The sequence below is a fragment of the Artemia franciscana genome, chromosome 7, assembly GCF_032884065.1.
Source record: "Artemia franciscana chromosome 7, ASM3288406v1, whole genome shotgun sequence".
NCBI classification, from domain to species: Eukaryota; Metazoa; Arthropoda; class Branchiopoda; order Anostraca; family Artemiidae; genus Artemia; species Artemia franciscana.
Window position 1 is genome coordinate 61,623,066 of NC_088869.1, and position 15,907 is coordinate 61,638,972.

At 34.8% G+C, this 15,907-nt stretch overlaps 1 protein-coding gene across 1 annotated transcript in view; it reads left to right on the forward strand.

The window, feature by feature from the left end:
• The window catches only part of LOC136029570 (HMG box-containing protein 1-like), a 53,842-nt gene that overhangs the window by 29,656 nt on the left and 8,279 nt on the right, over positions 1-15,907 (forward strand). Inside the window, exons 4-6 of the mRNA XM_065708060.1 lie at positions 3,371-3,512; positions 8,005-8,152; positions 13,907-14,127. Of these exons, the coding sequence (XP_065564132.1) occupies positions 3,371-3,512; positions 8,005-8,152; positions 13,907-14,127 (511 nt within the window). The remainder of the gene's footprint in view (positions 1-3,370; positions 3,513-8,004; positions 8,153-13,906; positions 14,128-15,907) is intronic.

A 15,907-nucleotide genomic window follows, 5' to 3' on the forward strand; every position in this document is an offset into this window, starting at 1 on the left:
GTATATCTTCTAATCACATATTTCTCTATTCTTCATTTTCATTTTGATCCACTCTGACCCTCATTGTCATATGTTTTTGTAACCGCATATTTTGTTTGTTCTTCACTTTTGTTTTTGTGTCGTTGTGATTCTCGCTGCCACTTATCATTTAACTGCATATGTCTATGCTCTTCAGTTTGTTTTTGACTTTTTGTAATTGTCGGTTTTGCTAATATTCTAGCTACATATCTTTTTATCTTTTTTTTCATTTATCGTTGCTTTGGACATTTTTCAGTGCCTTTTGCCTTAGCTGCTTGGATTGGTCTTGTCACTTTTGATGGTCTAGGTTGTTTGTTATCATATGTCGTACATTTACATTTCTCAGGTTGTTCTATGGATCTTGTCTCATTTGATGGTCCAGTTTTTTTCATTTTGAGCTTACGGTCTTGTCTTCGTTTCTTCTTTATTGTGCTCATTTTTGCTTACCTTAATTTACGTTTGGACCCCCTTGATATTATGACTACGTCTTTTGAAATTTACATCAGCGAATAGGGGCACTTGTATATATGTATTTCTAAATTTTGTTCTGCAAATGCTTCTAACATTGTTTTGGAATGTTTTTTCCTTGTGTCTTCACTTTTAATCAACATAATTGCTAAACTTTTTGGTCTATGATCCCTAATTTTTGAAATGTACCGCAAAATAAAGTAATATTTGGCCAATCTCCTTATATTTTAAACGCAAGAATGGAAATTTTCTGTACTTAAAATTACCTTGAATGGAGAATGGAAATTACCAGGACTGCATCCTCCTGTAGAACATCTCACTATTGAATTGATGAGGTGACACAATTAGTAGGTGTGATGGGTTGTGGCGTCCCACCGGTCCTTCCATTCCACGTTACTCCACTCCAAATCGACTGAATTTTTGAAATAATTAATCGATTCACCAGTGATAGTCTCATTGGAAAGACTATACCAAGTTGGGACAGTACGTACTGAGAAAAGTTCGTCCTCTCTCTACGTCTGGAGGGCTCCTTTGCAGCTTCATTGAGTAACCTCTTGTCATGGTGGCAAGGGAGGGAGTAAAAATGGAATTAGCCATGTTATTTTGGTGCATTTTCTTGACAAAAATGGCATCTCCTCTGTGCCGCCAGAAAACTAGTGTGGGTATCTTCAGGCGACGCAGACCGTCAGGGTAGGGAAGCTGTTGGTGTGGGGCACAAAGCTTAGTTGCTCTTCTTTGTATGCTCTCTAGGGCTGCCACATCTCCCTTGTACTGAGGATTTGTAACGGGGCAGCCAAACTCCAAATGTTGCCAGACAAGAGCGTTATTTAATTAGTCCTAAGGCTCTGTTGGCCTTAGCAACTTGTTGCATAGTGCGCTCATGGAACTTAAACTTCATGCCATCGATCACTCCTAAGTCTCGTTCACTCTCAACAGCCTCAACTGGGATACGTGTGCCAGATTATCCAGCATAGGGTATGAAATCTGATTGTTGTGGGGACCCATGTGCAGGATTTTGCATTTTGATGGGTTGAACTCCATCGTCCAAGTAGAAGCCCATAAGGAGAGACCATTCAAGTCACTTTGCAGGGTTCCATCAGCAATTCCAATTAATTGGCTGTCATCAGCGTAGAGAGTGATGGGGTTTTGTAGAACATCCTCACAATCATTAATACATGTAGAGAAGAGGGTGGGGCCAAGGATGCTTCCCCGGGGTACCCCGCTTATAACTGGTACAGGCTCTAAAAAACTGTGTCCTGTTTCTTTTCTGTGTTCTAAACTAAGTATGCTACAATTTCTTTACAGTTTCTGATCTATTTCAGTACCTTTATAAGTCCAAGCTACAGAGTAGCTAGGTATACAGAGTAAGAAACACAAGAAGGGGATATAATGAATGTTGTTTTCTTTATTCAGTATTTAGTCAATGCATTAATATTTTTTTCAGATTTTGTTTGGTAAGATTTAATATTTCAATGATATAATAATTGTGTCTTTCTAAAATGTATCTTAGTCCTGGCAATACTGGATTTACGTTTGTCAGCAACGCCTTATATGCGTCTCATTGTCATCTCTATCTAAAAGGATTATTGTACATGTTTCGACAATAGAAAATATGGAAAGAAAATTCCGTCTTCCATAGAAATGAAAATTATTTCACTATTTGTTTCTTTGTGGTCATATTCTCTTTCTTTTGCTTCTTTTTTTTTAATTTAATAGACGCACCCTTAAGTTTAATGTTGCCACTCTTAATATGTCGTTTGCTACGATCGGGCTTCAAATGTACATTTGAAAGACTTCAGAAAAACCTTAGCTGGTGGAATGGAATAAAAAGCGCATGGAGATCACAAAAACCCATTCTATTAGTTGAATATTATAAATAACTAGCTTACCAATCGCACGAGACTGCGTTCTCAAAAGAACGAAAATTAACTCCCTCTTGGAAAATTCTCTACAAGAAAGTTTACCTGCGTTTTAATAACGACCATATTTTTAATTTAAAAGCATTTTAGAGAATTGTCCCCGATAAATTTCCCCCTGTTGACATTTCTCTCCCCAGAAAATTCCCACTGAGAGGACAACTCCTCCGGAGAAAATGCCCCTCTGCAGAAAATCTTCCAGAAAGTACACCCCCCACCCTCCGAAAATTCGTCAGTGGAAAATTCTCCCCACGTGTAAAATAACTATCGTGAATTTTAAAATATTTGAAAAATTATGTTAGGATTATTAACCTACCTGTCAGCGTTATTGGATAATTGATATCCAGAAAGTATAAATAATATGAACCGAAGAAACAATCAGATATTTTTTATGTGTCTCTTATTCAGTCAGCACAAAAACATTCGAGAGATTAAAAAGGTCTTGGGGGGAGGGGTATTTTATATGTAAGCCCTCTGCAAGAGTGTACTCGATAATTCTGTAAAGTTTCTTTGTGATCGGATGAACATTGTAGTATTTAATACAGGACGCACTGAAACACAGACACACATTTGTTTATATTTATATATATATATAAATTGGTTTGTTCCGTCAAAGAAAAAAAATCGAAACTAAAACTGACTTTATTTTATTTGCAGCGTTTTGAGTTTTTGTGCTAATAAACAAATTCTCCGTAAATAGCTTAATAGATTCTAGCTACATATAAATATATTGATATATGAAAGGTGTACACTGACATGGAGGCAAATTCAATTCTTAAGAGGGTGGAATTAAACCGAGAAATAGCTGTATTTTTTTTTTGCAACAGTTCTAAATTATAGTTGTTAAGGATGTAATTTCATTCGACTTTCTCATAGGGAATAAAAATTCAAAAAAATACAACAATTGCACCAACATGTACTATAACACCATAAATTTTTGATTTTCTAATCAAGGTAATTTCTTTTAGGGTGGTCTTCAGTTTGTCCAGATTTTACATATGAGCGATATGGCATTGCTTGTAGCCTCCTGGAAGTGGGGGATGTTTGCATTTGCCCATCCTCGCTATTAGAAGCTGTATCTCCATCAGGAATCTGGGATCGAAGAATAAAGTACGTTGTCCTTTGACTATCACTTTACATAATTACGATATGTCAATTTATCACGGTTAATATGTTAATTACGGTTAATGCTGAACTTAATTTAATTAAACTAGTTTAATTTGTTTGATCAATTTAGTTAGTGAATTTTGTTAATTTAACTAATTAAATTAAAATTAGATAAAATTAACTTGCAGTAATTAATGCAGCTAAATTAAAAAATAATGAAGTTAACTCGTAGATTAATTAAATACAGTAATTAGTAGTGTAATTAATTAAAAAGTGTCATTAATTATAGGTAATGAGATAAAATTTTAATTTCATATTTTATTTTAATACTTCTGTTATTTATGTTATCTTTTGATTAGATACTATCATTTTACATATTTTATTTCCAAGACGCATACTGTCACAGTTTCTTGGTCAAAAGGGAGGGAAAATAGGCTTTCCCTGGAAATAGACCTCTGAATATCAGAATTTTTTCATTTAACTTCTTTCCTGAAATATTTATCGGGAATGAGTTTCTCATGCTAATTCAAGGAGTGTTCAACTCCTCCCTTCTGTTTTCAAGCATATCGACTGTCAGATATTGCAGAACTAACGATGTCGATTTATTTCCGTTTAAAATATTGTAATATCCAGTTTTTGTATGCTGAATATAATCTGAAATATTTTGATATACTTTAATATACACACTTACGCTGAAGCGCAAGTGGCTCAGGATTGTTTTATTAAAGGCTCAAATCATAAATTAGTGGATTTAGAGGTATGTCTTTAGGTTTTTGGGGCGAGCTTTACAAAAGATATGTATATCAGTATACGGTACTTCACTATTGCGTAGTATCTGGCTAGGTTGCGACATACTTCGTATTTGGTCTCTATTGATGAGCTTTACAAAAGATACGTATATCAGTGTACGGTACTTCACTATTGCGTAGTATCTGGCTAGGTTGCGACATACTTCGTATTTTGTCTCTATTGATGAGCTTTACAAAAGATATATATATATATATATATATATATATATATATATATATATATATATATATATATATATATATATATATATATCAGTGTACGGTACTTCACTATTGCGTAGTATCTGGCTAGGTTGCGACATACTTCGCATTTGGTCTCTGTTGATGAGCTTTACAAAAGATATGTATATAAGTGTACGGTACTTCATTATTGCGTAGTATCTGGCTAGGTTGCGACATACTTCGTATTTTGTCTCTGTTGATGAGCTTTACAAAAGATATGTATATCAGTGTACGGTACTTCACTATTGCGTAGTATCTGGCTATGTTGCGACATACTTTGTATTTGGTCTCTGTTGATGAGCTTTACAAAAGATATGTATATAAGTGTACGGTACTTCATTATTGCGTAGTATCTGGCTAGGTTGCGACATACTTCGTATTTGGTCTCTGTTGATGAGCTTTACAAAAGATATGTATATAAGTGTACGGTACTTCATTATTGCGTAGTATCTGGCTAGGCTGCGACATACTTCGTATTTTGTCTCTATTGATTAGCTTTACAAAAGATATGTATATCAGTGTACGGCACTTCACTATTGCGAAGTATCTGGCTAGGTTGCGACGTACTTTGTATTTTGTCTCTGTTGATGAGCTTAACAAAAGATATGTATATCAGTGTACGGTACTCTTCTATTGCATAGTATCTACCTAGGTTGCGACGTACTTCGTATTTGGTCTCTATTGATGAGCTTTACAAAAGATACGTATATCAGTGTACGGTACTTCACTATTGCGTAGTATCTGGCTAGGTTGCGACATACTTTGTATTTTGTCTCTATTGATGAGCTTTACAAAAGATATTTATATCAGTGTACGGTACTCTTCTGTTGCGTAGTATCTACCTAGGTTTATACTTTCAGTAGTGAAGCACGGTACTTCACTATTGCGTAATATATGGCTAGGTTGTGACGTACTTCGTATTGGCAACAAGTCTCTACTTTAAGGTTAGGATTTTCCAATAAAAATTATTGAATCTTAAATTCTCTAAAAGCATAGTCTATGGAATATTGTGGCCATTGTTTAATCACATTACAGCGAATACGTAAAGCGACCTTGGTTTTTATACTTGAACATAAAGGTTCGTCTTGATCTACATCATTCACCCTGTCTGATTGTCTTGATCTACATCATTCACCCTGTCTGATCGTCTTGATTTACATCATTCATCCTGTATGAGCGTCTTGACCTACATCATTCACCCTGTCTGTTCGTCTTGATCTACATCATTCACCCTGTCTGATCGTCTTGATCTACATCATTCACCCTGTCTGATCGTCTTGATCTACATCGTTCACCCTGTCTGATCGTCTTGATCTACATCATTCACCCTGTCTGATCGTCTTGATCTACATCATTCACCCTGTCTATTCGTGTTGATCTACATCATTCACCCTGTCTGATCGTCTGGATCTACATCATTCACCCTGTCTGCTGCAGAGCCGGTTTTGATTGGACAGTTTTAGTCTTCAAAATTTTTCAAGACAGTCATATTATATTGGCTGTCCAATCATAGCCAGCTGTCCAAGAGTGATCCACCTCCAATGAATGCTGCTTGCAGTTTGAATTTTGTCGACCAAGAGGACGCTTAAGTGTTCATTAAGATCCAGATGAACTTCAACCTTGGTTACACAAAGTGTAAAATTTGCTAAACAAGTTTAAAAAAAAATTGAATTAGCCAAGGGGCATAATGGAGCACATTTCAAGGATGACGAGGAAAACTTTATGGAATAATAAAAGGAGGGCTTGAAGTCCCTAGAAATGGTGGCTGATCAAAATAAAATCACACCAATAGTCGTTGGGGTGAATAGCTCTAGCCTGAGGTATTCAGACTCCCCCCTTGAAAACCCAAAAAAGCCTGTACATTACTGATGTACCTTCTTTTTTCTGGCGCTAGCGAAGCACTTGCTAGTACTACTACTAACAACTCACCGCACCACCAAGTCGCCTAATTCCAACACAGCTACCCACACTCCTCTTCCATCCCGATCTTTTCAAAGCCTCCTTCTTGAAACCTTCCCAGGAAGCTCTCATTTCCCTTAAATTTTTCTTTATGACATCCTCCCACCCCAACTGCAGACGATCTGCTTTCCGTTTAGCCAAAGTCGGTTGGCTGAAAAGGACAATTTTTGGCAATCTGTCATGCTTCATCCGCAGAACGTGTCCTGGTCATCTCAACCTTCCTCTCATTATAGCCGTTGAAAGCCAGACTTTTCCCAGAGCCTACTGTTTGAAATACGGTCAGTCAGATGAGTAGCCAGAACAATTCGTTGGCAATTTCTCTTGAACAGCATTGAAAGCTGTTGAGGGGTTCATTTGAAAGCTAATGATTATTTTTACATGCTTTTATAAATTTGTCTTTATAGCACTAAAGTAAGATGTAGTTTTTCTATGAAAAAATTAGGGGATGAACTTTTTCGCTATTTTCTTTGGATTTTTCGAAAAAGCATTGGCAGCATTGTAAGGAGCAGTGAGTAATTGCCTTGTGGACTTGCCAAATCAAATTTCTGGAAGCAGATCTTGTTTCCCGAACTCATCGCTGGAATCACCCCTGTTCGGAAATCACCTCAGCACCATCTTTTAATTTAAACTTTTATATTAAATAGCAAATAATAACGAGATATTTAATGCTGAACAAGATTTTAAAGATTGTACTATGCTTGGCACATCATTTAATCGGGAAATATTTTAGCTACCATATCTGAATATTGGTTTGATAACTGGATAGAACATATTTAGGTCATCTTGTATATCGCTACTTTCCTGATTACGGAAATACGTGATTATATTAGTAGTATATATAATTACATACAATATAAATGATACATTTTTAACATTATTTAAATTGTCATCCCTTGGTCCTGTGTTTATCTTGATTTTAATAACTACTCTGATTTATACCCAATTTATGTTTTTTATCATCCTTTTTAACTCCCTTTTTATCCTGCTTTCTATGGAACATGTGACCTAATTAATTCATTACAGCATATATCCTCTTTAAATAGAAGTTAAGCAGTTTTTTCTAGCTTTCTTCTGATAGAAAAGTGTAAATTTTGTGCGTTTTATTAATGTGAAAATAACTTTTATGAATAAAATGACTTGAACAACAAGGAAAGCCGCTTATTAGCATGGGTAGCACTGATATATCCTTTTTTTCTTTTTTCCATTTTGACTGCTGGGGAAGCAATGGAACATCATCACAAACTGCTAAAAGACCCAATGTTCTAAATGGAAAGTATATATCAGCGTTTGTCTCTTTGTTGTCAGGACCTAGTTGAAAAAAAAAAACTTGAAAAAATTGAAAACTTGAAAAAAAATTTTAAAAAATAAATTGGTGACTGTCAATATAATTACTAAAAATCATGCGTTATTCAACAGCTATCTTCAATAATCGTAGCTTTAACCAATTTTGTACGATCACATTAATTATGCACCCAGATTTTAACACTTTATTAAATTTTTTTCAGTGTATCTAGTAATTCAAGTGCTTTACCTGCCACATTTAAAGAAGAAACGGAGTTTGTATTTCCATCTCTTAGTCAAATGAATTCTGATAACGTTGGTGTTGACGTTGCAACGCCGTTTGTCTGTGATGCACCCTCTGAAAACGTTAAAGTAAGTAGGTCTGTCATATAATATGCACAAGTTCATGATGCACAGTCATGTGCATCATGTATCGCAAAATAGAGAATAATAAAGAGTTAGAATAAACAAATAAAAGCAGTACCATTAGGTTCCTTATTTCATGCTCTATCCAAATATCATGATCGCTTTAAGGAAATTTAAAGAAAAAGAGAGAAAAAGGAGAATGGACGATGAATAGGAGAAGAGAGAATATCAGAAGATCTAATTAAGAGTGGAATTGTAACGAAATGTTACCCCGAATATCTAACCTTTGGTCTCACTAATGCTCTTTTATTAAATTTTTATTTATTTATTTTTGCGATTTATTTTTTTTTATGTCATAATCAAAGGGGTCCACACTTCAGAATTGTTTAAATAGGAGTGAAGAAACTACTAGTGCTACTGACAGTGTTACCCAGTTTTACAGTGTTACCCAGTGGAACTAGAAAGTTTTAAAGCTTATCCCGTTTTATTCCACATCTCATCTTGCAATTTGGTATAAACCTGAGATTGTTAAAACATCATACTTATTTCTAAAATACTTTTAGATGTTTGTAATTCAATGCGTCGAGCTGGTATAACCAGTTTTTTGGGAGAAACTGGGGGTGGTTGAGGCAATGGGCCGCTGAATCCCGAGCATCGACCAAGAGCTGATGGTTTCACCTTGTCATAAAGCCAAATTAATTAAAACAAAAGTCAATCATAAAATTGTTTAATTTACAAATTACCTTTCAAAACTTTTGACATGAAAAATTCTTAATTAAATTCAATTGTATCATGTTAAAAATACATTAAATAACAGTTAAAAGTTATAATGTTTGTCTCGATGCTCTCATGCTGAACCAGTTAAAAAGGAAAAATAAATACAAGAACTTCAACAAAATATAATGGAAAAAAAAATATGAAATGAGCATGGAAGAATATTACAAGGTAATCAGCAAAAAATACTGCACAGTACAATGAAAAAGCGCACACCCAAGCTATGAAATGTTGGTAGTCGACAATAAATAGTGTCTATTAGTTTTTCGCTCGTTTCAGCAACCTGTGTAAAAATGTGCCCACTCCCAATTTTGCATTATTTTTATGTGACAAAGCAAAAATTTTCGAAGACAGCAATTTACGAAAAAAGAGCAAATATTTAAGAGTACAGTAGTTTTTTGTATTAAGAACGAAATTTGCGAAAAAAGCAAAGATTTATGGAAACAAAATGATTGAAACTGTACATATGAAATATCCTTCTTTTCCAAAGGTGGATTAAACCCATGAAGATATTGAAATTTTTTATATATTTTTTTTGAACTTTTTTATATTTTTATATATATAGAAGATATAATCTGGCGTGACAGACATAGTGTAACAGACATAACACACAAACAACTTATTTTTATATAGATAGATAAGTTGTATGTATTTTTGTGTTGGGGGTTTGCATATGACGTCTGAAAAATAAAGAAGAAAAAGAAAACAAACTAAAATGTAAAAACTGGGAATTGCATAAATTTTTCGAAATATTTTGACAATAGATTAAAGTAATTCGAAAACCTTAAAACAGATACTTAAAATTTGAGGTTTATTATAAATTGTTGAGCTTTAGTAAGGTTGGCACGTGAAGAGGAATTTTTAGTATAGATCTTAAAATGACAGAAGAAACAGCCGAGGAAGCTGCTCAAATAGTTAATTCAAAGAGAAATTTTAGTATAAATCCTACAATGGCAGAAGAAACAGCCGAGGAATCTGCTCAAATGATTAATGCCAAAAGGCTTGCGGCTAAAGAACGCAAAACCGCGCAGTTAGATGACAATCCACCTGGACAGCGAGAGTCAAAACGTATCAAAACTGAAAATGATAGCCATGATGATTGGGTTTGGGATTTTGACTTGGATAAGGTCATCAATGCCTACCAGATTTTAGTTAAAAAAACAAAGGTTCGGCGATATGTATTTCATAGTGACGCTGAAAAATAAAGAAGAAAAAGAAAACTGAAAAAAGAAAAATGGTAAAAAACTAAAAGAAACTAAAAAGAAAAAACTAAAAAATAAACTAAAAAATAAAAAAATTAAAAAAAGAAAAAACCTAAAAAGAAAAAATGTAAAAAAAAATAAAAAAAGAAAAAAGGTAAAAAACTAAAATGAAAAAAAAAACTAAATAAAGCTAAAAAACTAAAAAAAAAAAGAAAAAACTAAACAAAAACTGGGAATTGCACAAATATTTCAATATATTTTGACAATAGATTAAAGTAATTCGAAAACCTTAAAACAGATACCCAAATTGTTGAGGTTTATTATAAATTGTTGGAGCTTTAGCATGCTTGGCACGTAAAGATTTTTCCAAGTGTCAATGTTAGAATGAACATTGACAAATTGAAGAAAACAAATCAATAAAAAGAAGAAACTAAAAAAAAAGAAAAACTAAAAAAGAAAAAAAACTAAAAAAGAAAAAAAAACTAAAAAAGAAACTGTATCTATATATATAAAAATAAGTTGAATATATGCATGTTTGTTTGTTTGTGGGTTTGCATTTGACGTCATTATAAGTAAATAAGGCTTTGTATATGACGTCATTATAAGATGACACTACAGACCGGGACACCGGGACACAAATGACGACCGGGACAGAGGGAATATAAATGACGACCGGGACACTCAAAGAGAAATTACAGACCGGGACACCGGGACACAAGTGACGACCGGGACATCGGGACAAAGGGAATATAAATGACGACCAGGACACAGGGACACAACTACAACGGGGACGCCGGGGGCACAGGGGGATATATAAATGACGACGGGGACACAGGGAATGTTCGATTAGCAATCACCATCAACAAAGCTCAAGGGTAATCGTTAGAAAAATGCGGTATAGATCTGAATACGGATTGTTTTCCCATGGACAATTATTATGTTGCATGTTCAAGAGTTGGTAAACCTGACAATCTATTTATATGGACAGACAATGGGACAGTAAAAAATGTTGTATATTCGCAAGTTTTACGTAGTTAAATATATATATATATATATATATATTCACAGATGGGACACAGGGACACAACTACAATGGCGCGTAACTAATATGGCGCGTCACGACTTACGCGCGTGGGGGGGGGCGAAGCGCCCCCACCAACTAGGTGTTGGGGTGGCGCGAAGTGCCACCCCAACAGCTAGTATCTTCTATATTTTCTTCTGTATAGATTCGTATCTTCTATATACATTTGTATAAATATTATATCCTCTATATAGTTTTATATAAATATTATATTTCCTATATAAATTATATTTTCTGTATTTTAAAGATTGGGGCAGTGTAGGGCAAACAAAACATTCTGGAATTAGTTCAAACACTAATCCCCGAAAGTCTCTGAAAGTTTTACTCAAACTATTAAAAAGAATGTACAGTGAGCTATTTGCTTACGTAGGTCATTTACAGTGGTAATTATTTTGTAAAAAGTTTCGTTTTTGTTAATTTATCGGAGAATTCTTTTCAAACTCATCAATTGAAATTTGCAATAAAAGTACTTTTTATATTTTTATAGAACACTGAATGGCAAATCAAACAAATGTTTATTTCTTGGCTATCTCTTTATGGACCTATACCGTCATACATTCTCCCCCCCCCCCTAGCCTCAAGAGTCGCTTGTTTACATATGTTAATGCTAGAATGAATAGAATTCATGAAACGCAAAAATTTATGGAAATCACTAAATTTCTTTCAAGTTTGCCTAAGCTTACTGCCCTTTGGAGGGACTGAGTTACATATTCAGAAAACTTAAGCTCAGGCTGAGGAGTATTGAACATGGAACTCCTAACACCAAAGTGAGATATATTCATGTAGTATATTTTTATTTATGGAATTTCCTGCTGCTATGGAATTGGTTAGCTGCTTTTCTCACCTTACATATCTCTGGGTCCTGAATTTAGCTAATTGCTACCCCGAGTTTAGATCCTAAGTGCTCCAGCCTGGCTACTGAAGATCCGATTTTAGTGAACGCTGTTGCAGCATATACAAAGAAAACTCATTGGAGTGGAGATTCCACGTCAGGGTGAGGAGTATTGCTCAGTCCCTTTGGAGGGATTGAGTTAGATATTTCAGAAAACTTAAGCTCAGGGTGAAGAGTATTGCCTAGGGCACGCACAGGATGAAAAATTATAGAAAACCCTTAAAGAAGCTTAAGGTTGGCGAGGGGGCTGTATTAATATAAGTCATATAAAAATAAGAACTAAGATTATGTTTGCTACCAATCATCGATATTTTCTCTAGCCTAGAAAAAAAAACAAAAAAGTACGTCCCAGATTAAGATCTGGAACCTATGGATTAAGATACGGAACCAGATCAAGATAATTGGCATGTCTAAAAAATTGTGTAACTGATGCAGTTTCCAAGGAGCACATGGAACTCCTAATACCAAAGGGAGTTCCATCATGTAATATATTGTCATGTAATATATTTTTTTTGTTGAAATTCCTGCTGCTTTGGAATTAATAAGCTGCTTTTCTCACCTTACCTATCTCTGGGTCTCAAAATTAGCTAATTGCTACTCTGATTTTAGATCCCAAGTGCTCCAGCCTTGTTACTGAAGATCCGATTTTAGTGAAAGCTGTTGCTGCATATAGGAAAAAAAAATCATTGAGTTGAGATTTCACGTCCTTTTTAAGTCTCGAAGTAGACTGTGTCACAACATTGCTAATTTGTGTCCTTTCATGCCGCCAAACACCAATATTTACTCAAATAGGGTCAACATGTTACCGTATGATGATTCTGAGATGCTTGATGGGTTTAAAAGTATCAAAAGAATACATTTAGCCTTTCAATCTCAGAGAGCATATTGCCACGCGGCTATCTATAAGCATCTAATCGCATATTTGGCCTCAGTAGAGCCTAAACAGTCATTCATGGCAATAATTTGTTTGCTTTGTCTGCGAGGGTTTGTCCTCATTTCTGCTCACAATTGAATAAATGAGCGCAAATCTTCAGGAAAGAAGTCAGTGAATCTTTTTATGGGATGGGGGTGCCTTAAGATTTGTATTTTTTCAAGTTTTTATTGTTTTAAAATGTAGAGTTGTGAGAAAGAGTCAAACTTTAGCGTAAAGAGCGGGACGTTGAGGAGGCGACAACCCCTTTCATATACGGAATAATTTCTGTTCGTCTTAAGTTTTGATGTCGCTCCTTACTTTCAGTTGAAAAAACTTGTTTTTTTTATTTAGTTCTACGTAGAGGTTGGATTGGATAGGGACCACCGAAAAGACCCAACTAAAGACTTGCTCATACTTCTTACCAGGTTGGGTTGAGATCCGGTAGCCTATTTAGATAGATTTTCAGATGTAAAGATCTAATTGAGCCCCCCTTTTCATTTCCTTTTTGCATTGAAGTTGATTGGGTCCTGATTATTCAAGAGCAAATTTCCATTTAAGACTTAAGGAAAAGTCTTAGATATCAACTTTGATAGAGATTGAATACCATTTATGAAAAATGCACTTACTTTGCTTCGTGGTGGCGAGATGATCCATGGTTGGTCGAGGGGAGGGGTTGTTTTCCAGTTTCTTTTCATCTGCACGTTTACCAGTGGAGTTAGTTGGAACTTCCTGTTTGTATTCTTCAGAACCAGAAACAACCTAAAATTGACGAGGGGAGGATTGGGGAGGTCCTTAAATACTTGTCACTAGGGCACATAACAGAAGGAACTGTCAATCTTTCCAAGGATTTGGAGGAAATATGAAATAGTGTTCAAGTCATACCTCGTTTCTATTATAGAGTGCATTAGACAACGCTGCTTCTCTTCGTTGCTCAGCCTCCCCACCTGTATGCTCTCTTCCCGAAGACTCTTCTACTGTTTTGCCTCCTGACACTCAAAAGAAGAAGAAGAGACCAAAGGATCAAGATGAAAAAACGAGAAGGCCTATGAATGGTTTCATGATTTTTGCTCAAAGAAATCGTTTGGATCTAATTCAGAGGAACCCTGGAAAAGATAACAGGTAATGTCCCTTATAAGTATTGCTGATAGGGGGATTACGTTGAGAGTGTTTGCGCTTTGTTTGCTAGTGAAAGAGCTTGAAACCTTTTGAAGGTTTAAAATTTGACTGTATGTTTAATATATTGTTAAATTAAATTAATTTTAGATTCAGCAACTAATTGATTCGTGGGGGAGATGGTGCTATATAACCACCAATTTTGGTCTTAGTTACTGTATCGAAATGTGGAAAAAATGGTAAAAACATATTCGTAAATATGCAATCTCTTAATGATTTTTTTATTATTTCCATTTGTACTGAATAACACTAGTATATTTTGTTTTGGGTGGGGCTAGATATTTTTTTGAAGACAATAATCACTTCTTTCGGCAGTTTCCATATTTTTTGTTTCTTACATAAATTTGTTTCTAGAATGTCAAAAATAAATCTTAAGCATGAATATGAATATTTGGGTGTTAACTTTTGAATTGTTATTTGCTTTCATCAGACTCATTTCTTCTCACGTTTAAAAGAGTAAAGAATCCGGAAAGATTATTACCAAAGGCAATTCCGTCCCCTCTCCTATTGGCGGAGAAATGGGCAAACCTAAACTCCTTTGTAAGTTGTTCGCTAGCTCGTTATGTTAACCCTGAGTGAAAAAGCGTGAAACTAAGGTTTTCGACGTTTTATTAGGAAAAAGGATCTTTGGTTGTAGGGCCATCAGAAAAGAGTCAAATCTGAGATTAGGTTGACTTCCCATATCATTTTGTAATTCATTATAATTTTTTTCCATCCTCTTATCGCTTTTCTTTGTGATATGTCTAGAAAATTATTCTGTTTTCTGTTTTTATTGTATCTACGAAGTTATTTTACTAATGGTTGCTCCTGGTATTTTTTTAACTCATTGAGGGCATGTTATTGATATGTTACATGGTAAATATTTATGTTGAAATAGTGTGTTGCGATCTTAAACGAATAGAATTCAAGGATAATTCCCCCCTGGAAAATTGTCCCGTAGAAAATTCTCTGTTAAAAAAATCGCCCTCTAAGGATGATCCCCTCCGCGGTAAAACTATCGTGAATCATTTTTTTTACTTCATGCTTGTCACAATCAAGCTAATACCAGATTGAATAAAGCTGTCTTTTATCATTCATTTATGTATATTACCTAATTAATTTATTTTGTTTAGGCTACATATGCAAAGAGTCGATAAACAATATACAAATTAAACTTATTTTAATATAGAAAGTTCCCTCTCCGTGAAGATTTTTCCCACGTTTAAAATTACGATAGTGGTTTCAAGCTCGAAAATTATTTTGAATACCGAATTCAGGGAGTGTACTGAAAAATCAGTTTTAACAATTCTGGAATCGTGTTAGATGACAGAATTCATAGTTAACTAACGTTATAATTAACCTGTAGTGGACTAACTAGTATTGAAAGGGCGTTGGAAGGGGGATTGTATACCTAAAGCCTTTGCGAGAGTGTATTCAGCATCTTTATGAAGTTTCTTGGCGATCGGATGAACAGTGTAGTAATGCATAAAGGACATACAGACACACATACATTTGGTTTTATATGTATCGTGGCTGCCGCAGTAGCTTCAACCTAGTAAGGAATAGATGTATAAAATTATTGAAAATCCTGCTATGGTAAGCTAAAAAAAAACCTTAAATGTTTTTTTCGCTGCCTTAAAAAAGGTTCGAGAGGACAACCGCCTCTCTTCGTCAGTGCGAACAAAACAATATATTCAAGGAAAATGCCAAAGAAAAAAAACAAAAAACAAACGCTGAAAATCAATGT